This window comes from Somniosus microcephalus, chromosome 22 (assembly GCF_052327205.1).
Source record: "Somniosus microcephalus isolate GS21.2 chromosome 22, FLI_Smic_1.0, whole genome shotgun sequence".
NCBI lineage: Eukaryota > Metazoa > Chordata > Chondrichthyes > Squaliformes > Somniosidae > Somniosus > Somniosus microcephalus.
Genome location: NC_141008.1, coordinates 23,806,433 through 23,833,574, shown reverse-complemented (window position 1 = coordinate 23,833,574; position 27,142 = coordinate 23,806,433). Strand labels below are relative to the sequence as shown.

Below are 27,142 nucleotides of genomic sequence, written 5' to 3'. Positions count from 1 at the left end.
CTCTCCCTCTTGAAAGAGTGAGGTGAGGTGAGGCAAGGTAAGGTAGTCTACAGTCACCATTTCGATTTAATTTCCTTATCAAAGATGTGTCTCAACGACGGAAGTTTCTGTTCCAGGCATTTGAGAGAACTGCAGTTGATGGTTTGCTTTTGATAGACTCAGAATCCAATAAAGTTCTCAGACGGCGGTTCCAGCCATGGCCCCGCCCCGCCCAGCCATGGCCCCGCCTCGCCGGCCCCAGCCATGGCCCCGCCGGCCCCAGCCCTCCAGTGCTGCGTGCTGGTTAAATCCCGGCAGTACCCTGTGCACATTTGGTGATCCCCAAGCCTTGGACCTTGCTGACCTGCAACTGAGCTCTCTAGACTTAACTAAGTGCAGTGCGTCCCTGTGGACAAACAGGAAGCTTGTATCCTTAATAGCTTAGCTTGAAAACTGTAAACATAGTGATCAGGCTGATCAAACTCAACCTCCCCAGATCCCCGGCACCCAGACTCACCATCCCCGGAGACCCCCATCACCCAGACTCACCGTCCCCGCAGACCCCCATCACCCAGACTCACCGTCCCCGCAGAACCCCATCACCCAGACTCACCGTCCCCGCAGACCCCCATCACCCAGACTCACCTTCCCCGCAGAACCCCATCACCCAGACTCACCGTCCCCGCAGACCCCCATCACCCAGACTCACCGTCCCCGCAGAACCCCATCACCCAGACTCACCGTCCCCGCAGACCCCCATCACCCAGACTCACCATCCCCGCAGAACCCCATCACCCAGACTCACCGTCTCCGCAGACCCCCATCACCCAGACTCACCGTCCCCGCAGACCCCCATCACCCAGACTCACCGTCCCCGCAGACCCCCATCACCCAGACTCACCGTCCCCGCAGAACCCCATCACCCAGACTCACCGTCCCCGCAGAACCCCATCACCCAGACTCACCGTCCCCGCAGACCCCCATCACCCAGACTCACCGTCCCCGCAGACCCCCATCACCCAGACTCACCGTCCCCGCAGACCCCCATCACCCAGACTCACCGTCCCCGCAGACCCCCATCACCCAGACTCACCGTCCCCGCAGACCCCCATCACCCAGACTCACCGTCCCCGCAGACCCCCATCACCCAGACTCACCGTCCCCGCAGACCCCCATCACCCAGACTCACCGTCCCCGCAGAACCCCATCACCCAGACTCACCGTCCCCGCAGAACCCCCATCACCCAGACTCACTGTCCCCGCAGAACCCCATCACCCAGACTCACCGTCTCCGCAGAACCCTATCACCCAGACTCACCGTCTCCGCAGAACCCCATCACCCAGACTCACCGTCTCCGCAGAACCCTATCACCCAGACTCACCGTCCCCGCAGACCCCCATCACCCAGACTCACCATCCCCGCAGACCCCCATCACCCAGACTCACCGTCCCCACAGACCCACATCACCCAGACTCTCTGTCCCCACAGACCCCATCACCCAGACTCACCGTCCCCGCAGAACCCTATCACCCAGACTCACCGTCTCCGCAGAACCCCATCACCCAGACTCACCATCCCCGCAGACCCCCATCACCCAGACTCACCATCCCCGCAGACCCCCATCACCCAGACTCACCGTCCCCACAGACCCACATCACCCAGACTCACTGTCCCCACAGACCCCCATCACCCAGACTCACCGTCCCCGCAGAACCCTATCACCCAGACTCACCGTCTCCGCAGAACCCCATCACCCAGACTCACCATCCCCACAGACCCCCATCACCCAGACTCACCGTCCCCACAGACCCACATCACCCAGACTCACTGTCCCCACAGACCCCCATCACCCAGACTCACCGTCCCCACAGACCCACATCACCCAGACTCACTGTCCCCGCAGACCCCCGTCACCCAGACTCACCGTCCCCGCAGACCCCCATCACCCAAACTCACCATCCCCACAGTCCCCCATCACCCAGACTGACCCGCTTCACCGATCTTAAGCTGTCTTGGCTGCTTCCATTGTCTAAATATGAAATGTTCTGCATTTACTGGTGTAATAATGTGACTAAATTACTCCAAACATCTGTTTTTTAATGAATCACAATGTTTGCAGCTACCTATTGATTGCAGTTGGTAGCATTGCCGCAGCTGCATGGAGTGGGCACAGGTTCCATCACATGGCTTTACTGGCAGTGTGTAGTCAATCTATGGAGAGATTTTATGATTTGCGCCCCTGACGAGCAGCTCTCTCTCCTTCCCTCCGTGGCAGCTTGATAGATAGAGGAGCACAGGGGCACCAAATCAGAGAGGTCCACAGCCCAGTCATTTAGACAGAAGAGATGTAAATCAGTCACGACCGTGCCTACCAACTCTTAATGAGAAATCCCACAGTCCCAGGCGATAGAGAGAAAAAGAACAGAAAGAACAGAAAGAGAAAGACAAGGAAAAGGAAATAAGACTACATTAATGCCAGTTGGCTGTCTCTGAGGCTCATGTGACAGATGCGGCTTGCTGTTTGCAGGTTAGGTTGTTTTCTGGATATCTCATAAATGCAGCTTGTGACTGAAAATCTCAGTCCAATGATGCCGATTTTGGTCACTAGCTCGAGTGATTGCTGAAGACAATATTTTCAAGTTGGACTCCACAAGAGTTTTTTTTTTGTTCTGTTGCTGTATAGTAATAAAAATTGTTTTTTTTTGTAATAATGATACTATTTCCCTTCAAGTAGCTGACATAACCTTTTGGAAATAAGGACAGGAAAATGTCAATACTTACAAAGGGTCCCCCCTATAGAACATTGTGACATAACATATAATCTCTTCAATAACGCACTCCCCTCTGCTATAGGCCTGCAGCCTACTCACCCACTGTTATTATATGGTGCCAAGCAGCAATATATGTACTGCACTGCCCTGCAAGAAACATCCACAACACTAGGTGGCTTTTGGAGTGAATTATACATTCATACTTACAGGAATGTAATTTGAAGAGGAGTTTAACTGTGTAGTCGTACAGGTGGCTGCAGTCGAGAATAACCTGGATTAGAGGAGCCAATCGACACTGGCCAGCCGCTGTTACAGAGACCGATCTTGACATGTCCAGGGAACTGAAGACTGCAAAATAAAGGGAAACAGTGTTTCACTGCATGGGCCTACAGCAATAACCCTGCATCAGACATAAGTGAAACACATTCAGCAATCCATCACTGCAGTACAACACAGACATAACCCATTAAATAATCCAGTCCCTCAGAACCATAGAAAATGGCCATCTAGAAAATGCATTGGTTTTGTCCCCTAAAAGCAATAAGTCAGAAAAGATCTGCTGTATGTATTGAGAGAGTACAATAAGCATGTTTGGTTTAATGAAATTATCACAGTGGGTCAACTCAGAAATGCATTGTCCAATTGTCGAGGGTTGTTGGAGCATGGAATGCTTTGTCATAGGAAATGGAGGATGCAGAGACTATTGCATCTTTTAAGGAAATATTAGATAAATATTTGAGGAAGATACATGACTATGGGGAGAGTGCAGGGCAGTGGGATTACGTTTGGATTGCCATAGCAAAGAGCCAGCACAAACAATGGGCTCAACTACCTCCTGTGCTGTAAAGTTTGACCTCCTCTTAGCCTTGCCAAATTTTTCTTTGCTTCCCCTTTATATTTTCCATATTTAGCTCAATTTTCTTTCCTATTATTAGCCCTAGATTTTTCAGAAGCTTTTTACAACTCTTATTTTAATTTCTCTACTCATCCAAGCAATTCCAGCTATTGTTACATCACCCTTCCTTACGTGAATATGTTCACTGTACCTTGATCATCTCCAGTTTCAATGATTCCAGTGTACAGCCAGGTCTGACCATAACTGGATGGGAAATCAAGCTATGTCCAATGTGCGTCCATTACAACATTTAAATGAAGCTCTGCCCCATTTTAGGTTGAGAGCACTTTTGACTGGCCAGAAGATGACGGCAGTGCAAAAGTGGCAGAGATTTGGTAACATCAATTGCCACATCAATGTAAATACAACAACAACGTGTATTTAATATAGCGCCTTTAACGTAGTAAAACATTCGAAGGCGCTTCACAGGAGTATTATAAGAAAAAAATTTGACACCGAGCCACATAAGGAGAAATGAGGGCAGGTGACCAAAAGCTTGGTCAAAGAGGTAGGTTTTAAGGAGCTTCTTAAAGGAGGAAAGAGAGGTAGCAAAGTTTAGGCAGGGAATTCCAGAGCTTAGGGCCGAGGCAACAGAAGGCACGGCCACCAATGGTTGAGCGATTATAATCAGGGGTGCTCAAAAGGGCAGAATTAGAGGAGCGCAGACATCTCAGGGGGTTGTAGGGCTGGAGGAGATTACAGAGATAGGGAGGGGTGAGGCCATGGAGGGATTTGAAAACAAGGATGAGAATTTTGAAATCGAGGCGCTGCTTAACCGGGAGCCAATGTAGGTCAGTGAGCACAGGGGTGATGGGCGAACGGGACTTGGTGCGAGTTAGGACACGGGCAGCCAAGCTTTGGATGACCTCAAGTTTACGTAGGATGGAATGTGGGAAGCCAGCCAGGAGTGTGTTGGAATAGTCAAGTCTAGAGGTAACAAAGGCATGGATGAGGGTTTCAGCAGCGGATGAGCTGAGGCAAGGGCTGAGTCGGGCAATGTTTCGCAAGTGGAAATAGGCGGTCTTAGTTATGCTGCGGATATGTGGTCGGAAGCTCATTTCAGGGTCAAATATGACACCAAGGTTGGGAACAGTGTGGTTCAGCCTCAGACAGATGTTAGGGAGAGGGATGGAGTCAGTGGCTAGGGAACAGAGTTTGTGGCGGGGACCGAAAACAATGGCTTCAGTCTTCCCAATATTTAATTGGAGAACATTTCTGCTCATCCAGAACTGGATGTCGGACAAGTAACCTGACAATTTAGAGACCGTGGAGGGGTTGAGAGTGGAGAAAGAGTGAGAATTCCTGCAAGTTAAATGAGCTAATTGTGTATCCTGAATGGCCGGTTACACCATGACTAACAGAGCCACTGATCTGGATTTCTGCCCAAAGTTATTTGCCTCCCACCCGATCACCCGCTACACTCCAGTGCTATCCACCATGACGGCTGGAAAATATACCCTCTAGAGACAACACTAGAATGGTCAGTCTCATTTTAAATCCTCCCATTGAAGGGCAGGCACCCAGTCATTGATATTCCTCTTTAAAAGATTAGACCTGCACACAAGAAGTTCATCATTGTTAAAAATCAACAGGAGTGCAAATTATTCACAAGAGGCTTTTAAAAAAATCTAAATCTGGTTAACAAATCCAGTGATGACCAGGTTAGCTAACCATGCTCGTCCTTCAATGATGTCATCTGGTTATTTCAAGTATTTAACCACATCCTTTTTTTGCATTACGCATTGTGGCATCATATTCACAGGCTCCACCAGGCAGAAAGAAGCCAATTTACCTCAGCTCGCACACACTGTTTCGAGGATGATAGCCTACAGAACTGACTGATTTAGTTTGTTCAGAAACATCACTATATCTCCAACTGATCTAATATTTTACAGCAATAGTCTCAACTTTTGTGCTGCTTTCTCCTTTTTCTGAGAAGCACACAATGTTCTTAGATCTAAAAAAACAAATTGGTTCATTGATTTACATTATTAATGGACGCATCCATGTAAATAACAGGGCTTCCTGTAATTTGAATGAGCTAATTGTGTATCCGCTATGAATGGCGCCTTATCTCTTAGTTAACAGAACCATTGGTTTGGAAACTTCTGAATTGAGTGAAACTTAAAGAAAAATACATTTATATTTGTTATGATTGAATCATGTGAATCCTCTATAGCCCTACACTTGAATAATACATGTTATTTGGATTTTGCGTCTAACATTGTTAGACTGTAGATTTCACAAATATTCATCTAAAGTATTAACTTCAAAAGAATTAAGTTAAAAGAGAGTTTGCTTCAGTTCAGCTGCTTTCCACTGCTTGTTGACAAAATGCTTACTTTTAAAATGTAATACATATACCAATACCGAAAGGAGTACGAGAAGCCAACTCCGACACAACCTGCCTTGCCAATACCCAAGACTTTGTCGTTCAACACTAAACAACCTACTACGTTTGTTCAGAAGAAAGTCATCCAAAAGGTAAAGGACCCACGGCGAACAGCTCACTATCTGGGCTTGCACATGACGGTTGCTAAGGTGCCAGAGAGTGAATCGAAGTATGCAGTGTGTTGGTGAGATTACAAGGTAACAATTTCAAGAGAGGGTCAGATAACAACCAATTGAGGGAATAAAGCGGGAGTGGTCTAAATGGTTACCTGAACGTGAGATATGACTGTACGCTTCTAGTACCCTCATGTTTCTTACACTAACACACGAGCAGATCTCCTGTGACATTGTTCATGCTAAGTCGGAGGATACGCTGTTTACTGAGGGCAGGAGCACGATCCCACTTAACATACAATTTATTATTCTGCAGCTAAGGCACTGCTATGTTTAATACAGCCCGTCTCTTCAAGGCCACAAGATTCAATTGCACATTTTAAGGTCAATTGAAGAGTGGTTGTTTATCTGTAGATTAGCAGCAGCAGGAAATTATTGCTTTGTGTTTTTTTCCCTTAAAAAAAAGATTGTTTTGTATTTGTAACAAGTGTGATGCCTGAAGTGTGACAGACTGAAAACCTTTCAATTGCTAGCTATAGACTGTGTCGTTCAGGGAATTGCCTTTTTATTCTGCTTCATAGAATTTTTCTCTTTGCAGGCAGCAGATATCAAACAGGCATCAAAGGCCAGGATGCTCTGCAATCGACGTCTCCAGTGAAGGTCAGCAACCAAGGAAGAATAAAAGTTTATTCTTATATTGTAGCGGAGCCACCAGGGGGACTCTGATCTAATGTACATAATTATCTTTAACAAATTATTAGCTACAGAATGAATCTGTATCTTTGTTCATATCATTGCATGTACATAGCGCGGTCCCTTTAAGAATGAGACCAAACGCGATGACGTCATCACGTTGATCACGTGATCCTCCAGCGGCGGGAAAACGTGATGACGTCATGACGTCAGGCTAGGGAGCCGCCCTAGCCAGTCCTCGTGGAGCCAGCAAAGAGTACAGACCTGTAATGTAGTTCTCCTGTATTTTCGTTTTAAACTCTGTTGATTAGTATTAAACATTGTTTGTTTGATAGACTGACTCAACCTCAGTCCTTTAGTTAGGAATCTAGCCATTCCTACAATATTCTTATTTACATAGCGCCTTATCACATCTCTCAAGACATCCCAAAGTCCTTTAAGTCCTACATTTTTTGGTGGAAGCAGTCACTGTTATTACGTGAAATGCGACACTAAAGGTCCCACAAACAGAAAATGAGATCAATTCCAGTTAAACTGTGGTTTTTTTATGGTGTTCGTTGAGGAAGGACACTGGGTGAACTGCCTGCTCTTGAAATAGTGCCGTTGGACAATTTACATCCACCTGAAACGTCAAAACAGGCCTGGGGCACCAGAATAGCCTCAGTACTGCATTGGTGTGTCAGCCTAGACCATGTGCTCAAGTCCTGGTGTGAGTCTGAGCTCAATATTCAGAGACGAGAATTCAGCCAACTCAGCCAAGCAGATAGGTTTATTAAAGGACAGTCTGCAACTGATGACGTTTAGCCAGCTTTTAAAAGCTAGTGGGAGTGTCGCCCACTCCATCTCCCAGCAGTCAGGTCCATGGCAACATTTTCTGAGTACCTTTGAGTAGTAGGCTGCATTAGTGCCAACTTGGCTGATGGAATGCTGTGCAATTTGGGGAGACTCAAAGGCACAGATAAAATCATTTGCAAAATGCGAAGAAAAAAAACCACACTCACTACTCAATTCATTTTAAAAACAAATACAGATGGCTACTAAATCCCAACTTACCTGCCTGGAAAAGGTTGAGCTCGCACTCCAGATAATCGAACATTTCCACTGTCAACTGAAAACTGACAAGAAAACAGAAAATGCACCAATCAGTCACAGGTTTTATCAGAGGCACACATATATTCTCTCAGTGCCCACTCACTACTCCCATCACATCTACGTAAAGTGGGCCTTACAAACCTTCTGGGAGGAAAGCCGTTCACCTGTGCTGGCTCCCAGTCTCGGGCCATGCACGGAGACTTCACAAAGGCAATGGAGCATTGCAGTTAGGAGGTCGGCCTGCAACAGGAGGGTCGATTGCACGGCGGAGAGTGATCCACCATCTTCCCGGATAGATCAGCAGACTTGTAAGATATAGCAGGGGCTGACAAAAGTGCTCACTGAGCTGCAGCGTGGAAATGTTCACAGGGATCCTGTAATGGATAAATTGTCTGGTGGTTTGTAAGCAGCAAACCCAATCTCTCTGCTTCCTTTTTATCACCTACGCAAATCTACAGCACGGAACAATAATGAATTTTTTTTTAATTTTCATTTTTTTTTAAAATGGGATGTGGGTGTCGCTGGCAAAGCCAAATTGCCCATCCCTAATTGCCCTCGAGAAGGTGGTGGTGAGCCGCTTTCTTGAACCGCTGCAGTCCGTGTGGTGATGGTGCTTCTACAGTGCTGTTAGGGAGGGAGTTCCAGGATTTTGACCTAGCGATGATGAAAGATCGGCAATATACTTCTAAGTCAGGATGGTGGGGAACTTGGAGGTGGTGGTGTTCCCATGCGTCTGCTGCCCTTGTCCTTCTAGGTGGAAGAGGTCACGGGTTTGGGAGGTGCTGCCGAAGAAGCCTTGGTGAGTTGCTGCAGTGCATCTTGTAGATGGTACACACTGCAGCCATGGTACGTCGGTGGTGGAGGGAGTGAATGTTTAAAGGGTCGATGCCGGGTGGCCCGTCTGGTTTCATTTTTATTATTGTGCTTTATAGCGATTTGTTACAACTGAGTGGTTTGCTAGGCCATTTCAGAGGGCAATTAAGAGTCAACCGCATTGCTGTGGGTCTGGAGTCACATATAGGCCAGACCAGGTAAGGATGGCAGATTGCCTTCTCTAAAGGACATTAGTGAACCAGATGGGTTTTTACAACAATCCGATAGTTTCATGGTTACCATTACTGATGGTAGTAATTATTCCAGATTTATTTAATTAACTGAATTTTAAATTCCCCAGCTGCCATGGTGGGACTTGAACTCGGAGCTCTGGATCAATAGTCCAGGCCTCTGGATTACTAGCCCAGTGACAGTTACTTGGTAAACGACTAGGTGAGAGGTGGTGTTAAGACATGTATAGAAGATAATAACTGGCAGAAGGTGATAAAATATATATATATTTTTAAAAACATCAGCCCTGGAAAACGGTTTTCTACAATGGAACAAAGCTTTAGCACAGATGAGAAGCGAAGCAGCAAGATGGAGAAAAGCTGAACAGGGCACAGGAAGTCCAATGCATCACAGAAATGGAGAATAATATTCAAGGAAGACGGGTGGAGCAATGAACCAACCCAGCTCGCCACAGTTTTCACCATTTTGGTCAATCTCTATTGGAGCACTATTTGAAACTGGATGCCGACTACAGGATGAAAAGACATGGGAGCAAACTAATAAAAGGTAAGTTTAGAATCAATGTCAGAAAGCACTTCTTCAAACAAGGAGTCGTTACAGTATTGTCTGGTGTGCTTTTCTGCATAGAGTGAAGGAGGCAAAAAACTCTAAAATCATTCAATAGAGAGTTAGATTGTGTGAGGATCTGAAGGTCTCTATGGAAGAATAAGCTAGATGGACCAAATGGTGTCCCCGGTCTACTTCTAAATGAAATCTTTGTGATGCCATTGACATGCAATTCCTCGTACTTCAAGAACACAGAATGCACATAAAATTGCTTTTATCATAAGATTGGCTCCTAACAGTTCAGCAACATGTATCCTCATTACAGACAACGTACTAGTCAAAGGTCACAATCCAACCAATGGTTTTGCTCGAGATCCACTCTTGAGATGCTGTACAGAGTGCTAGATTGCAAGTCTATACCTGCACCTCACCACTCAGTGAACCACATTACATTGGTGCCATTGTTAGGTGTTGCCAGATAAAGGTCAGGTACTTCTCAGCAGGAAAAGAAATAAAACTCTCAAAGTAATAATTCTATTTTAATAAGACCTTTTCAATTGCTGTGTGAAACTGCAATGACTTTGCTCCCAACTGTAGTTTTCCTTTGATGCAGAACAAAAAAAGCGAGAGGGAGCAGCACGGAAACCCAGCTTTATCATCAGTTAGGCCATGAAGTAATGCCCAGAGGCACAAAGAGCACATGAACTATTTGTTAATGTGGAGGGAAACACCAACACAGACTGGTTGTCCTGACCTTTCGCACTTTCCCATGCCCATATCGAGAAATTACAAGTCATCTGTCCAAGCTGCATCCATTAATGTTGAACATTACGAAAGCCTATTCTTAAGAGGAATTTCTCATTTCTTGAGCCTGGCAGCCCCTGGTCTTACATTTTGTATCTAGCAAAGAAAACAGCCTCTATTTAACCCCCAATTGCTTAAAACTAAAGACAACAATTTTTGTTTTGTCACAGAGAGGCCTCCAGACCATATTATGAAATGGTAAGCTGCTGAGGCTCACCTGCCATGACAGCCTGCTACAGAAAGAAGCACAGTGTAATGGAACATTTATGATATGAAACCACTTCCAGTGGGGCAAAGTCTATACAAGTGTGCAATGTAAAAAAAAATATTGGAAAGCCACAATCTAAGCTGAATCGCTGTGCCTTATTTATATTACAGGGGCTGCTTCGGGAGGCAATGCTGTTTTATAAATGCAATGCAACAGCCCATCACAGGAGACCTCTGTGCAGAGAAGCACAGTCTGTAACGGTCTTTCACAAGCCAGCATTATGTCAAGAATTCTATAAATGATAATTTATCACTGTTTGTCATTCTTGTGACTCAATACAGATTCAAGGATCTTTCAAGATAACTTTGGCCAGAATTACATCTCTGAGCCTTTTACCAGATATAATACACCGACTGTCATTTTATTTAAACAGGTGTTGGCTCTTTTATAGCCAGAAGCCAACTAAATTCCATTAATACATAATAATTTTCTGTTGTTATTTCCATTAATACATACTTTGGCGGCATCATTCTTTTCACACTCGTCCTGAGAGAACGCCAAGAAAGAAACCTATTTGTACGTGAGTGGCTCACTCCATGGATACAGTGTGTTACTCAGTCTCTTGCAGTGCGGTACCACACACACCACTGCTGCGTCACTGCACAACAATTAACTGAGTCCACGGAACATTCATCATCAGTTCTTAAGGGATTGGCTGATACAAGGGACAGATTTAATCCCAATTTTTGCCCCTCCAATTTTCTCTCCTCCTCTCCTGAAGGTGCTGAGTTATGGATTCAGTTACCGGCAGCCTTCCAGTGCCTTGCCTAAGTGGCCATTCTGGACAGTGGGTGTTAGCAGCCTGTTCTACAAAGTGGGGGCATCACAGCTGAGCCGGAGCCTGGCCTTACCTGACATTCACCAATGTGTATTTCCTGCAGGTGACACTGGATCAGGAGCTGACTTATCCCCTTCCCTAGTGCAAGGATGATGTCAATTGTAGCTCCCCCACTGGCACCCCTGGCCAGCATGTGCTAAGTTAACACGGACCAGGGATTGAACACTGGATAAACAGCTCAGTTGCATTAGCAGGGTAATTACCAACAAAGCCATTGGGGAGCCATTCCAGACTTCATTCCCTCGCTTTGTCCAGATGGAGCACTCTGCTGATATACAGCATTCAGTGAACAGCCTACCCAAGAACTGACAAAACTCAGCCGAAGAGGACAAGTCGAATGCAATGGAAACTCACAACCCAGTGGTAGGAATTCCATTAAAGCATAGCCTATTTAAGTGAATAGTTCATTCGCTAGCAAAATTTAGATGGAAGTTCCTCCGTTTCACAGCTGATCGAACTGCACCGATACAACTGTCATAATTTAATACATAGTGCAGGTCAGTAAACCAGGTACAGATTAAAACAGACCTAAAGCTGGAACTCAACCATAGAAATACATAGGGGGCGATTTTGCCAACGGGGGCGCGTTGGAGGCAGGACTGCTGCTTGTCAGATCGATGTCCCGCCTCCATCGATTTGTGGCTATCCCACGCTGTTTTCCCTTGATTGACCTTGTTAAGCCCGCCCAGCGGGCTTAGCAGGCCAATTAAGGGAAAGCCGGTTACAGAGAACGTCAGCGTATGACATTTCATCTGTCAAAAATTTTTGACAGATGATTGTCATTGTTTGACAGCTCTGTGAAGCTATCAAACACTGACATTCTCTGTAGTTTGATGAGTTCTTGAGTTCAAGACTCATCAAACCTCTTTCTTTTGCAGAAATTAGACGGTTGCTGCATTGGAGAATGCAACAGCCATCTGTCATCTCTGCCGTGGAGATGCGAGACTCTCCGCGTACCCAACTCTTGAAGCCTGTAGGAAGAAACAAAGGTAAGTAAATTTTTTCTAGCACTTTCCACTTACCTCAGATACTCACCTCGCCACACTTGCACCCATCACTTACCTTCACAGCACACTTTTGCACCCCTCCGACCCCCGCAGACTCACTGCTCGCCTCTGTGACCCTGGCGGGGTTCGCAGCCTTCGGGAAGCCCGCACTTTTGTGGGTAAAATGGGGATAATCCTCTTATCTGCCTGTTAACTACCTGTTAACAGGCAGTTAAGTGGCTGTAATTCCTTACCGCCTCCAAGGAGACGGGACCCGGCGCAGGACGGCTACCCGCCTCCTGGCAAGATGACACTGAGGCAGGTTGGGGGTGGGTTGGGCACCCGCCTCTATACCCGCCTCCCCAGGGCTGGCAAGATCGTGCCCACAGAAGTTACAACACAGAAATAGGCCATTCAGCCCACCCAGTCCGTGTCGTCATTTACCCACCACAAGAGCAAATCATTCTAACCACAATTACCCACCCTGTTCCCATATCCCTTCAACCCCTTTTCTTTCATCAACTATCCAATCTAGTCTTGAAAGTCGACAGTTTCTGCCTCAACCACTAAACCAGGAACTGAATTACACTGCCTCACAACTCTCTGATAAATGTAGTTATTCAAGCTTGTCAAGTCTTCGTGTTTATATTTCCTCACACCAGGCAGCATCCGAGTGAATCTTATTGTACCCTCTCTAAAGTCTCAATAACCTTCCTATAATGTGGAGCTCAATACTGCACACGCCAACTAAGGCCTTGATAGGCTCATCATTACCTCTTGGCTTTTATATTCTATACCTCGAGATAAAACCTAGACTTCTTTTAGCTTTTTTTTCCCCACAGCCTTAACAACACGAATCGCTGCTTTTAATGTTCTGTGCACTTGTACTCCCTCCACTCCAAGTCGCTCTGGTCTTCCACAGCACTGAGCCTATTTCCAGTCAGACTATTATTACTGCTGCTATTTCTTTTGACCAGAATGCATCACCTCACACTTACTGACACGGAATTCCATCTGCCACTTTTTAGCCAATTCTTCCATCTCATCAATATCACTCTGTAGCTTCCTTTGGTCTTCTAAAGAATTAACTATACTTCCTATTTTGGGTAACATTCACAAATTCCACCACCACAACCTCTAGGCCTATATCCAAATTATTGATATACAGTAGTGAACAACAGAAGAGGCCCCAGAATTGAACCCTGAGGGACACCACTTCCCGCCTCAACTCCGACTCTCTGTTTTCTCCCTTCTAACAATTTTTAATCCAGTTTGCTATCCTCCCATAAATTCCATACTCCTTATTCTTGTCTAATAATCTTCCATGTGGTTACTTGTCAAAGGCTTTCCTGATGTCCATATACACGACACCCACTGCATTACCCTCATCTGCCATGTCCGTAACCTTCTCAAAGAATGCGGAGGCTAGTCAAGCACGGACATCCCTTTCAAAGTCCGGTTGCTTCGAACAGCAGTTTCTTTTCGCTTTCATTTTGCACTGAAGCAATATAATTCATTTACTTTCTCTCAGACAAAAAGATTTCACACCTATTCCTTAGTATTTAACAAGCTTCATTTGCATAAATTGCAGAATATTAATTGCTGCAGCCACTGAATCGAATCATTTCAAAGCAGCATTAACTGGAAGATGCTATCCCAGTTGCTGATTTATATCAACTCTCATGGGCTCCAGAGGACACCAACTGGAGCTTGAACACTCCTTTCTGAGGGGTGAAACGTGCTGTGGTTGTTCTCATCTTCAGCGATCAAAAAAAAGTCACAGTGCAGGTTAACCTTGGGGCAAATAAAATGTGTGTTACCAAGTTCTCTTTATGGTTTGGAACTCCTAGGTAAGCAGCAGAAAGGCTTTCTTCAGTCCATGTCCAGTACCAAGCTGTGATGCAGATTTGAGATGAAAAAAAAGGCCTTGTGCCGCTCAACAACTCGGGAGAGCAAGTCAGACACGTGAAAGCTCTGTTTCTTTGCCAAAGCCCTCATGAGGGCCTGCATTAAATGGATGCCGACAGGTCTGAAATACAGCACTGAATTTGGCCATCCAGAACACCATCAAGGTGGCTGTCACATTGCAAGCTGCCCTGAATAGGTCCTTGCACCATGTTGAAGGCAAATGTTTATTGTATAAGGTGATGAGGAAACGCTGAGGTTTAGCATGGCAGCTGCTGGAAGGAGCTAACTGGAGGGAAGGCATGAGAATACGCACTCACGCCTAGGGTTCAGTTCCTTGACTGGAGAGAGGCTCACAGCTGCCGCTGAAACTCCATACATCTAATTAATCACCATCTAACGAGGAATGGTGTTTTTCCATGCTGTGTACAGAGGGTGGCGGATGTGACAGACATGGGCTGCATTCTGCATCGTTAATAAGCATGTCTTTTCCATTTAAACTGTGGTTAGACCAAGACACTGAGAACTTGAAACTGGAGCCAAAGTCTGCTGCTTTCCTTTAATCTTTGCCTTAAAACCAGCAGTTGCAGCAAACATACAATTCTGTGTAGAGACACCCCATGTTAAATTGTGAAAAAAACTCTCTCTTGGCTGTGAAACTTGGGATGCCCAAGCAGCTTTCCAACTACAGACAGACAACACCACCACCAATTTGCACTTTTATAGCATTTTTCACTTCATAAAACGTGCCAACTCAAAAATAATTGCACACCAAGAAATGGAGGGAGAAGGGATGGTAATTGAATGCAAGACAGAAAAGGTCGGTTTTTAGGAGGCTTTTTAGGATTGTTAGCAAGTCATAGAGCGTTCCAGAGTGCGAGGCTCAAGACCGTGAAGGCTCTGCAGCTGAAAGTGCAGCACAAAGAGGGAGGAATGGAAATGAGACCAGAGGCAGAAACAGAGCGCAGGAACATAGGGCTGAATGAGATTGCAGAGGCAGGGAGGGCGGAGGTTATGGAGGTATTGTAGATTGCAGAGGCAGGGAGGGCGGAGGTTATGGAGGTATTGCAGGTTGCAGAGGCAGGGAGGGCGGAGGTTATGGAGGTATTGTAGATTGCAGAGGCAGGGAGGGTGGAGGTTATGGAGGTATTGTAGATGAGGACAATCATTTTGAGACCACATCTTGAGTATTGTGTGCAGTTTTGGTCGCCTTATCTGAAGAAGGATGTTCTTGCCATGGAAGGAGTGCAGCGAAGATTCACCAGGCTAATACCTGGGATGGCAGGAATGATGTATGAGGAGAGATTGGGTCGATTGGGCTTGTACTCGCTGGAGTTTAGAAGAATGAGAGGGGATCTCCTTGAAACTTTTAAAATTCTGACAGGACTGGACAGATTAGATGCAGGAAGGATGTTCCCGATGGTCGGGGAGTCCAGAACCAGAGGTCACAGTCTAAAGATAAGGGGTAGGCCATTTAGGACAGAAATGAGGAGGAATTTCTTCACCCAGAGAGTGGTGAACCTGTGGAATTCTCTGCCACAGAAGGCCGCAGAGGCCAATACATTAAATATATTCAAGAAGGAGTTGGATATATTTCTTAAGGCTAAAAGGATCAAGGGTTATGGGGAGAAAGCAGCGACCGGGTACTGAGTTTGGATGATCAGCCATGATCGCATTGAATGGCGGAGCGGGCTCGAGGGGCCGAATGGCCTACTCCTGCTCCTATCTTCTATGTTTCTATGTTTCTATTTTGAAACTGATATACAAAGAGAATCAAAGACATTGCGCAAATACAGAGGTAAATGGGGAATGGGACTTAGTGCAGAATAGGGCGCCGACACTGGAGTTTTGGATGAGGTATTATGTAGGAAGGGCAGAACTTGGGTGGCTGGCAAGGAGAGCTTTGGAGGAATTGAGTCTGGAGGTGGCAAAGGTGTGGCATTTCAGCGCCAATGAGGTGAGGTAGGGGTGTAGTCAAATAGACCACTGAGGAAATGACTATTGATGATAAACTGAGGGAGCTGCCAGAGAGACGGAGTCGGATGCTGAGGTGCAGAGATTTAGACGTGGCCCGAACAAGATTGTTTCGGTTTTGTTGATGTTGAGTTATGGAAGTTCTCTCTCATACAAGGTCTTGGGATTGTCTAAGCAGCCAGACAACACAGTAGTGGTCAAGAAGTCGAATGTGGTAGCGAAGAATTGCTTGTCTCATTGGTGTACGCGACCCCATGTTTACAAATAATGTCACCAAGAGGAAGTATACAGGCAAGGAATGGAAGGAGGCCATGGATGGAGTGTTAGGACACACCAGATATGACTTTGCAGGAGAGGGAGGAGCAACCATAATAGGAGATGTGTTAGCTGTATTGGGGCAGATAGGACTGAAACCAAGGACAATTATTAACAAACAAACCAGTTTATTTTACATGAAATATGTGAATGAACAGGATGTTGTTTTCAGTGAGATTCAATTAATTTTGTGCCACTTCTTTCACCATACATTAACACAATCCTGCCACTTTTATAGGATAAACTCATTCACAAGTTAGCTGTCCTTGAGTTAACTTCCTCTGTTACAGGCTGGACACATTCATTCCTCAGCTCAGAGTTTCTCAATCTCTCGGATTAAAATATCTGTGCCTCCCACTGCCTCAGAGGCCCTTCAGAGGGAGAGAAAGAAAACAAAGACTGTTGTCCATCACTCCCGTGTATCCAGGTTTGGTCTCTGAGGAACCAAAGTTACCAACTTGAATGAAAAGCTGCCCCCTTGGTGTGGAAGCTTGTGGCACCTGTATGAATGTCCAGCTAAGCTGACCTACCAGATGTATTGAATACTATCATGATGGCATCGAATATCTCGGACCATGAGTTAGCAAACTACAGTACTTTGTGTCAAAGCTAATATATGCCAAAGTAAACAGACTGATATCTGTAATGGCTGGTAATCCACCCAGGAACTATCCTTATGAAAAACCTAAATGGCTGGCAGATCTCTGGGAGTTAACAATTTGTAAGCTGATCTAGCCTTACATCAATAATATAACATGAAATAAAATTAAATCCCTTCCAGACCATATAGGTAAAAGTCCCAAAATGTCTGCGTCCCGACAGGAAGAAACTCTGTACTCCATACTGAGCAAACATAATCTCAACCAACGTGGATTTCTCAGCAGATTGATTTAGAGACCCTTAAGCATGGCAACATTCAGCTGGTCAAAAAAATGGCAATGTCTTAATTTAAGTTGGTCAACCAATTCACTTAAAAGAATTTGGAAAACTTAATAAGGAGTCATGAGAAAACGATCTGTGCACTGAGATTTCATTTACTTCAGCAGATTATTCACTTATCAGGATAGTCACTGGTTTTCATTTTGATGGAAAATAAAAAATGAACGGAATGCAATCCCCAAAACATCAAGTACATCTCGGAATTCTGTGCAATTTAAATGGAATTTGATTTAGTCACCATAGATCAGCAGCCCTGATTATAGGGAACAGCAGTCACTTAATATCTTCAACCAAGCTTTTCTGTTTTTACTGAAAAATAGATGGAATCCTGGAACTTGAGCCCCAGAACATCATCAAGTAAAAGTTCCGTAATCCCAGGCGATAAAAATAATTTGCTTCTTTCAGTCACCATAAAGCAATGTCTCTGCTCATTACTTAAATGGACTCCACTGTTTGAAATGTGCAACTGGCCAAACCTGCAGCAATCCATTTACCAACAGGATAAAACCTTCAGGACTTCGCGATGAGGGGAAACACCTCACAGAAGGGGTCAATGGAAGTAACTGAGGCAGCACCAGGTTCTGAACTTATTTCACAGCAAATCTCTCAAAGGACAAAGAAGACATACAATAAACTATGTCTGCCTGTTTCATCAGCCCTATTTAAAATTAAATTTAACTGCACTACTTACAAATTATTTACATCATTTTCTCCCGTCTCCTCTAGTTGTCTGTCTGTCATCTGGAGATTTCCTGGGAATCTGGGATTCTACATGGGGGGGGGTGGGGAAAAAAGGGGAAAATCACATTAAGAAACTATCAGAAAAAAATTCCTGATTCAGAAAATTGTCTTAGGAATGGCATGGAAAAATAAAACATTATTTAACGAGAGTTGCTGTCTAGGTGGCTTATTTGCAATGCAGCACTTTTTGCTTGCAAGCCAGAAAGTTCTGACTGCACAAGCTTGCTAAGTCCACATTATCTAACAAAGCTGTAGACAGATGGCCCACTACAATGCTTTTTTAGAAAAAGCTTACATAACTTGTGCTCTTCAAAGACATTAGAGTTGAAAAGGGCATAGTGGATCTGGTACCTGCTGCTAACAGTAACAGCAGGGACCATACTTGGTAGTTACCCTGATGGTTCAGCACACATTTGCCTTGATAAGACAGCAACATTTCCTTTAACCGTTGGGAGTTCTGGAGGATCGCACCATCTACATCGAATCACTGCGTAGAAGAGTTTATTTTTAAAAACACTTGTTCCTACACTAGAATTTGGAACGGTCTTTTGGTCAATGTTCAAATCAGATTTTGAAGCAGTCAGCAGTGGAAAGTTATAGAAAAATGGAGTGTTTAGAAACAGATCAAGGCCTTTCAGCCCAGCAAGCCTGTCCCCCTTCAATACATCAACCCCGCTGATCCACCTTCTCAGCACAGCTCCAATCCCTTCTCGTGAACCCATTTATTGCATTACCTTCAATGACATGCCCTGCTGATATGTTCTATTATCCTTGGGGTGGAAAAGCTCCAGCTGACTATCCTTTCTGCAAATTTCTTAATCTTGCTGTTGTTCTCTCCTGAATTGTCTACCTTGCTGGGGTACAGCTCCACGACTGCCAGTTACCTTTCTATACCTCAGCCAAGTGGGTATTCTTCATTTGAATGGTGACAGTAAATGTTGGCTCAAAGACACACACTTCCAGCAGGGGTGGCTTGATAATGATCAGGAACACAAACCATAGCCAATTCTGCCCCCTCCTCACCAATCGGAGCACCCTTACAACCATCCTAGTTGATTTAACATGTTCCCTGGTATTTAAACCCTTCACCATAGTGAACAATTTGCCTGGATCTATTTTGTCAATCTCCTTCTTCATCATGAAAACTTCAGAGATCCTCAAATACTCCTCGGTTCCAAAGAGAGCAAGCCCAACTTCTTTAATTGTCCCTTATAGCTTAAATTCCTGACACAAAATGGATTAACCGCCACTGTACCCCAACACGAGAAATAATATTCTGTCTTTGATGAGAGCAAAGTCACACAACAGTGCAATTATTTTACCAACTATAGAAAATATTCTACACAAAAGGCAATCAGAAAGTGAAATTCTCTGCCACAAATCATGGTTGAAGAAGGACTCCATAAATTATTTTAAAAGGGAATTAAATAATTGCTTGAAAAAGAGGAATATTAAAGTGACTGAGCAGGAGAGTGCAATTAGACTAGGCGGCTCACAGAGAAAGACACAACAGACCCGAACGGCCAGTTTTTGGGCTGCAACAATCTATGGCTTAGGGTACAAGAAGTATTTTTGTATTACAGGAAACTTTGGTTTATCCGGAGGTTGAATGTCCGGAATACTCGATCTAACGGCAAAAATCAGGAGCCGTTTTCTATAAGTTTTTTTAGTTCTCGTTCTTTTTTTTTCCCCCAGTCAGGCACTGCAAGGTCTGTAGCTATAGCAACAGCTTCAGCTAGAGACGCTTGCAGCTGCAGCCGACTCTTTAGAAGCTGTTGCTAAACAACAGTGTTTGTTGTCAAATACGGAGATGAAAACCTCCTTATGCTTCAACATTAACTTTGTATGTCCAGCAGTTTTGATAGATCGGCAACACGCCAGTCCCGTCGGTGCCGGATATCACAAAGTTTCCTGTAACAAGTATTAAAATGTGTGTTAAGCAGATCAATATGAAGCTGTGACTGAAATGTTGCATTCTGATTGGAACTATGTCAAATGAAAAGTCACGTTATGGAAAAAAATACAACTCGGAATTCAGTCGGAAGAAATCGATCAGTACTTTCAGTCAGAAGTAATCGATCAGTACTTTCAGTGATCCCTCCAAGAATCAGTTCCATAACACCCCAGATATACAGTGTATCTGGCTCACGGTTACACAGCCAATAACCATTTAAAAAAGTTAAACACTTCACCCTAAGGTGGTGCGCACTCAGTTTGAACCGTGTACTTTCACTTCAGGGACCAGAGTTCTAATCCATATTTGATCATATAGGATAAACATGTCTTCTCTCTGACTATTGGAAGGATCAGAAGTGAAATCCGTTCAAGAGTCTTAACCTATTTCCTGGTAGATGCAAGTCAACAACATCAACTGCGAATTCAGAGCTGAATTATGGCCAATCTCCAGCAGAGACCTCAAATGATGTGTTGGAAAAGTAGGAGCAAATGCAACAAGATAGGATGGGATGGGATTAAAAACTCAAATTTTCTTTAAGATTTTGGAATTTTTGGAAAGACAGGGTTTTCGGTGGTTTGAAACACTGACAGCCAGTAACAGACAGAATAATAATTAAATGGCCAAGAAAGCCATAAAAAGACTCTGCTTCCTTGTTTACAGCATGTACAAGATAAACTTCTGAAGTAAGAGCTGACAATGCAGGGTCCTGCTTGAGGTAGAGTATCAGCACCAAGTTCTTTGATCATCAAAGGCTGGAGGTTTTAATAAGTGGGATTGAAAAGGAAACATTCTAATCTTGGTGAAATAATTATTTGATAAGCCACATCCTTTACATAGCTTTGATGTTCAGGTACAAAAAGATTTGTGATCCGTGTTTGGCAGACTAAGAGAGAGACTGAGGAATATTGGGAAAATACCTGGGAAGAGAAGCAGACTATTTCAGAAACAAAGAAATTTGTGCAAGAGAAGAAGCAAGCAAAGTTAAAAGAATTCCAATTAGAGGTCTGGCAATATTGCCATCAGTTAATTCAATAACATAAGTTGCCAAAGTATGAGACACACTGGGATAGATCTTACGAAACAGCACTCCTAGCACAGCGCTTGGCACAACTTGCAGCTTGCTCGCAAAACCTGTGGTGTTTGTAGGGATAGGTTTCGTTTAATCTCGCATCAAAACGTTTAGTAGCAGAGGGAGCAACAGGAAGAGCCCAAATGTTTCTGGATGCTAACCCGGCAGGACTGACTGACTGAGCAGGTGTGGCTCAGGAGGGATGAAATATTTAGAACAAGGCTTCGGGTCTCACAGAAGTGTAGCCCAAAATGCCGGGTGGGAGGCGCAATACATGCCAACTCTGCGGTAGGTCCAAGAACCACTACGTTGTCTTAAACGTGATGAGTGAAGTATAGTCTCACGCAAAACTAACAGGAAGGCTAATTGTAATATGAGAACAAGCAGTGCAAGTACTACTCAGAGCAGCACACACACTGCATTTTTATGCTGGAAACATACTCAGCGTCCGGAATACCCGTTTCGAGTATGGGAGCGATCTTGCCAGCCCTGGGGAGGCGGGACTGCCGGGAAAATGGCAGAATCTGGGGGCGGGTGCCCAAGCCGCCTCCGTGCTATCTTGCCAGGAGGCGGGTAGCCAACTCGCACCGGCTCCCATCTCCTTGGAGGCGGGAAGGAGATTACTGCCACTTAACTGCCTGTTAACAGGTAATTAACAGGCAGATAAGAGGATTATCCCCATTTTAACCACACAAGTGCAGGCTTCCCGAAGGCTCCGAACCCCGCCAGGGTCACCGAGGCGAGCAGTGGGTGTGCGGAGGTCGGAGGGGTGCAGAAGTGCGCTGTGATAGAAAGTGATGGGTGCAAGTGTGGAGAGGTGAGTATGTGAGGTAAGTGGAAAGTGTAAGAAAAAGTTTACTTACCTTTGTTTCTTCCTGCAGGCTTCAAGTGTTGGGTATGCGGAGAATCTCGCACCTCCGCGGCAGAGATGACAGATGGCTGTTGCATTCTCCAATGCAACAACCATCTAATTGCTGCAAAAGAAAGAGGTTTGATGAGGTCTTGAATTCAAGAACTCATCAAACTACAGAGAATGTCAGTGTTTGACAGCTTCACAGAGGTGTCAAACAATGACAATTCATCAGTCAGATGAAACGTCATACGCTGACGTTCTATGTAACCGGCTTTCCCTTAATTGGCCTGCCAAGTCCACTGGGCGGGTAAAAAACGGGATGAGGTCCTAAAAGCTGAATATAGGGAGTTAGGAGGTAAATTAAAAAATAGGACCTCAAAGGTAGCAATCCTGCCACGTGCTAGTTAGAGTAGAAATAGAAGGATATTTCAGATGAATACGTGGCTAGAGGAATGGTGCCAGGGGGAGGGATTCAAATTCCTGGGACATTGGAACCGGTTCTAGGGGAGGTGGGACCAGTTCAAACCGGACGGTTTGCACCTGGGCAGGGCTGGGACCGATGTCCTAGGGGGTGTGTTTGCTAGTGCTCTGGGGGAGTGTTTAAACTAGAATGGCAGGGGGTTGGGAACCTGAGCAGGGGGACAGAGGAAAGGGAAACAAAGATAAAAGCAAAAGATAGGAAGGAGAAAAACAAAAGTGGCAGTCAGAGAAATCAACGGTTTAAATCAAACATGGCCACAGTAAATAATAATTCTAATAGGTGTAAGAGCGTTAAAAAAACAAGCCTGAAGGCTTTGCGTCTTAATGCGAGGAGCATTTGTAATAAGGTGGATGAATTAGCTGCGCAAATAGAGGTAAACGAATGTGATTTGATTGGGATTACAGAAACATGGCTCCAGGGTGGCGAAGGCTGGGAACTCAACATCCAGGGGTATTCAATATTCAAGAAAGATAGGCAAAAAGGAAAGGGAGGTGGGGTAGCATTACTGGTTAAAGAAGGGATTAACACAATTGTAAGGAAGGATATTAGCTCTGATGATGTGGAATCTGTATGGGTAGAACTGAGAAATACCAAGGGGCAGAAAACATAAGTGGGAGTGGTATATAGACCTCCAAACAGTAATGCGGAGGTTAGGGATGGCATTAAAAGGGAAATTAGCGAAGCGTGCAAAAAGGGCACAGCAGTCATCATGGGTGACTTGAATCTACATATAGATTGAGCTAACCAAATTAGTAACAATACTGTGGAGGAGGAATTCCTGCAGTGTTTACGGGATGGTTTCCTGGACCAATATGTCGAGGAACCAACCAGAGATCAGGCCATCTTAGACTGGGTATTATGTAACGAGAAAGGATTAATTAGCAATCTTGTTGTACGAGGCCCCTTGGGTCGGAGCGATCATAATATGATCAAATTCGTCATTAAGATGGAGAATGAAGTAGTTGACTCAGAGACTAGGGTCCTGAATTTAAATAAAGGAAACTACGATGGTCTGAGGCGCAAATTGGGTAGGATTGACTGGGGAATGTCACTCAAAGGGTTAACGGTGGATAGGCAATGGCAAACATTCAAAATTGTTCATCCCAGTTTGGCATAAAAAAACAAAAAAGGTGACTCAACCGTGGCTAACAAGGGAAATTAGGGATAACATCAGATCCAAGGAGAGGGCATATAAATTGGCCAGAAAAAGCAGTAATCCAGAGGATTGGGAGCAGTTTAGGATTCAACAAAGGAGGACAAGTGGATTAATTAAGAAAGGGAAAATAGAATATGAGAGTAAGCTTTCAGGGAACATAAAAACTGACTGTAAAAGCTTTTATAGATATGTGAAGAGAAAAAGATTGGTGAAGTCAAGCGTAGGTCCCTTGCAGTCAGAATCGGGGGAATTTATAATGGGGAATAAAGAAATGGCAGGCCAACTAAATACATATTTTGGTTCTGTCTTCACAAAGGAGGACACAAATAACCTCCCAGAGATGCCGGGGAACATAGGGCCTGATGAAAGGGAGGAACTGAAAGAAATCAGTATTTGTAGGGAAATGGTGTTAGGAAAATTGATGGGACTGAAGGCCAATAAATCCCCAGGGCCTGATAATCTACATCCCAGGGTACTTAAGGGAGTGGCCCTGGAAATAGTAGATGCATTGCTGGTCATCTTCCAGAACTCGATAGACTCTGGAACAGTACCCATGGATTGGAGGATAGCTAATGTAACCCCACTATTTAAAAAAGGTGGTAGAGGGAAAACAGGGAATTATAGACCGGTAAGCCTGACATCGGTAGTGGGGAAAATGCTAGAGTCCATTATAAAAGATGTAATAGCAGAGCACTTGGAAAGCAGTGACTGGATCGGACAAAGTCAACATGGATTTACAAAAGGTAAATCATGCTTGACTAATCTACTGGAATTTTTTTGAGGATGTAACTGGTAAAATAGATAAGGGAGAACCAGTGGATGTGGTGTATTTGGACTTTCAGAAGGCTTTCGATAAGGTCCCGCATAAGAGATTTGCGTGCAAAATGCAGGCACATGGGATTGGGGGCAAGGTATTGACTTGGACAGAGAACTGGTTGGCGGACAGAAAGCAAAGAGTTGGAATAAACGGGTCGTTTTCCGAGTGGCAGGCAGTGACTTGTGGGGTACCGCAAGGATCGGTCCTAGGACCCCAGCTGTTCACAATATATATTAATGATCTGGATGAGGGAATTGGATGTAATATCTCCAAATTTGCAGATGACACAAAGCTGGGTGGGAGGGTATGCTGTGAGGAGGATGTCGTGAAACTTCAGTACGATTTGGACAGGTTGGGTGATTGGGCAGAAACATGGCAAATGCACTATAATGTGGATAAATGTGAGGTTATCCACTTTGGTGGCAAAAACAGGAAGGCAGATTATTATTTGAATGGCAATAGATTGGGAGAAGGGGAAGTGCAAAGAGACCTGGGTGTTCTTGTGCACCAGTCGCTGAAGTTAAGCATGCAGGTGCAGCAGGCGGTTAAGAAGTCAAATGGTATGTTGGCCTTCGTAGCAAGAGGGTTCGAGTACAAGAACAAGGATGTCTTGCTGCAGTTGTACAGGGCCTTGGTGAGACCGTACCTTGAGTATTGTGTGCAGTTTTGGTCGCCTTACCTGAGGAAGGACGCTCTTGCCATGGAAGGAGTGCAGCGAAGATTCACCAGGCTGATACCTGGGATGGCAGGAATGACGTATGAGGAGAGATTTTGTCGATTGGGCTTATACTCACTGGAGTTTAGAAGATTGAGAGGGGATCTCATCAAAACCTATAAAATTCTGTCAGGCCTGGACAGACTAGATGCAGAAAGGATGTTTCTGATGGCCGGGGAGTCCAGAACCAGCGGTCATAGTCTAAGGATAAGGGGTAAGCCATTTAGGACTGAAATGAGGAGGAATTTCTTCACCCAGAGAGTGGTGAACCTGTGGAATTCTCTGCCACAGAGGGCAGTGGAGGCTAGTTCATTAAATATATTCAAGAAAGAGTTGGATATATTTCTTAAGGCTAAAGGGATCAAGGGATATGGGGAGAAGGCAGGGACAGGGTACTGAATTTGGATGATCAGCCATGATCTCATTGAATGGCGGAGCAGGCTCGAAGGGCCGAATGGCCTACTCCTGCTCCTATCTTCTATGTTTCTATGGACACTTTCACTGATCAATTCGACTGGGTGCGTTAAATCAGTTGTGACCTCTAAACAACCTGTACTTGCTGCCCCGATGAGCAAGTGGATAAATGGACTTCGTGATGCTAAGTCAAGCAGACCATGATGTTGCAGACTTGATCCTCCATGTTACAAGTCAGGTGACCTCAGCCAGGGCAGGCGTCAAGGGTACTACACTGGTCTTGGTGGCACTGGGGACCCCTTCCTGACTGCTAGCTAGTCACTCTTGCTGGAAGAGTGTGTGCGTGTGTGTTGAGGGACGAGGACAGGATCAGGCTTGCCTGTGATGGCCCCTTGCCATCATACAGCCTGTCTGGGATCACATATGTAGAATAGCCACTTGGATGAGGCCAGTGTCTGTGGAACCATACCACAGCAACAGTCAACCACTTCAAGCAGAAGTGGAAGGGAAAATGTATGGCAACAAAATATCTTATATTTAACACAGTAAATCAGAGGGGAGAGGGGGAATCTGAGAGAGAGAGAGAGAGAGAGAGAATCGGAGGGAGAGAGAGAGAGAGAGAGAGAGAGAGAGAGAGAGAATCGGAGGGAGAGAGAGAGAGAGAATCGGAGGGAGAGAGAGAGAGAGAGAGAGAGAGAGAGAGAGAGAGAGAGAGAATCGGAGGGAGAGAGGGAGAGAGAGAGAGAGAGAGAATCGGAGGGAGAGAGAGAGAGAGAGAGAGAGAGAGAGAGAGAGAGAGAGAGAGAGAGAATCGGAGGGAGAGAGAGAGAGAGAGAGAGCGAGAGAGAGAGAATCGGAGGGAGGGAGAGAGAGAGAGAGAGAGAGAGAGAGAGAGAATCGGAGGGAGAGAGAGAGAGAGAGAGAGAGAATCGGAGGGAGAGAGAGAGAGAATGAGAATCGGAGAGAGAGAGAGAGAATCGGAGGGAGAGAGAGAGAGAGAGAGAGAGAGAGAGAGAATCGGAGGGAGAGAGAGAGAGAGAGAGAATCGGAGGGAGAGAGAGAGAGAGAGAGAGAGAGAGAGAGAGAGAATCGGAGGGAGGGAGAGAGAGAGAGAGAGAGAGAATCGGAGGGAGGGAGAGAGAGAGAGAGAGAGAGAGAATCGGAGAGAGAGAGAGAGAGAGAGAGAGAGAGAGAGAGAATGAGAATCGGAGGGACAGAGAGAGAGAATCGGAGGGAGAGAGAGAGAGAGAGAGAGAATATCGGAGGGAGAGAGAGAGAGAGAGAGAGAGAGAATCGGAGGGACAGAGAGAGAGAGAGAATCGGAGGGAGAGAGAGAGAGAGAGAGAGAGAGAGAGAATCGGAG

The 27,142-nt window shown here is 45.2% G+C and overlaps 1 protein-coding gene across 5 annotated transcripts in view; it reads right to left on the bottom strand.

Annotated features, from left to right (window-relative positions):
• Window positions 1–27,142, bottom strand: part of hip1 (huntingtin interacting protein 1) — a 279,248-nt gene that overhangs the window by 95,134 nt on the left and 156,972 nt on the right. For 3 of the 5 annotated variants that reach the window (XR_015073207.1, XM_085964331.1, XM_085964332.1), the window contains exons 6-8: window positions 18,268–18,344; window positions 7,898–7,959; window positions 2,959–3,099 (exon numbers count right to left, since the gene is read on the bottom strand). Coding sequence is in view for 4 of the 5 variants with exons in the window: in XM_085964331.1 (XP_085820457.1) it covers window positions 2,959–3,099; window positions 7,898–7,959; window positions 18,268–18,344 (280 nt within the window). In the remaining variant the exon portion in view is untranslated. Of the gene's footprint in view, window positions 1–2,958; window positions 3,100–7,897; window positions 7,960–8,077; window positions 8,245–18,267; window positions 18,345–27,142 lie in introns of those variants that run through there. The other 2 variants (XM_085964333.1, XM_085964334.1) reach the window with 2 other exon arrangements.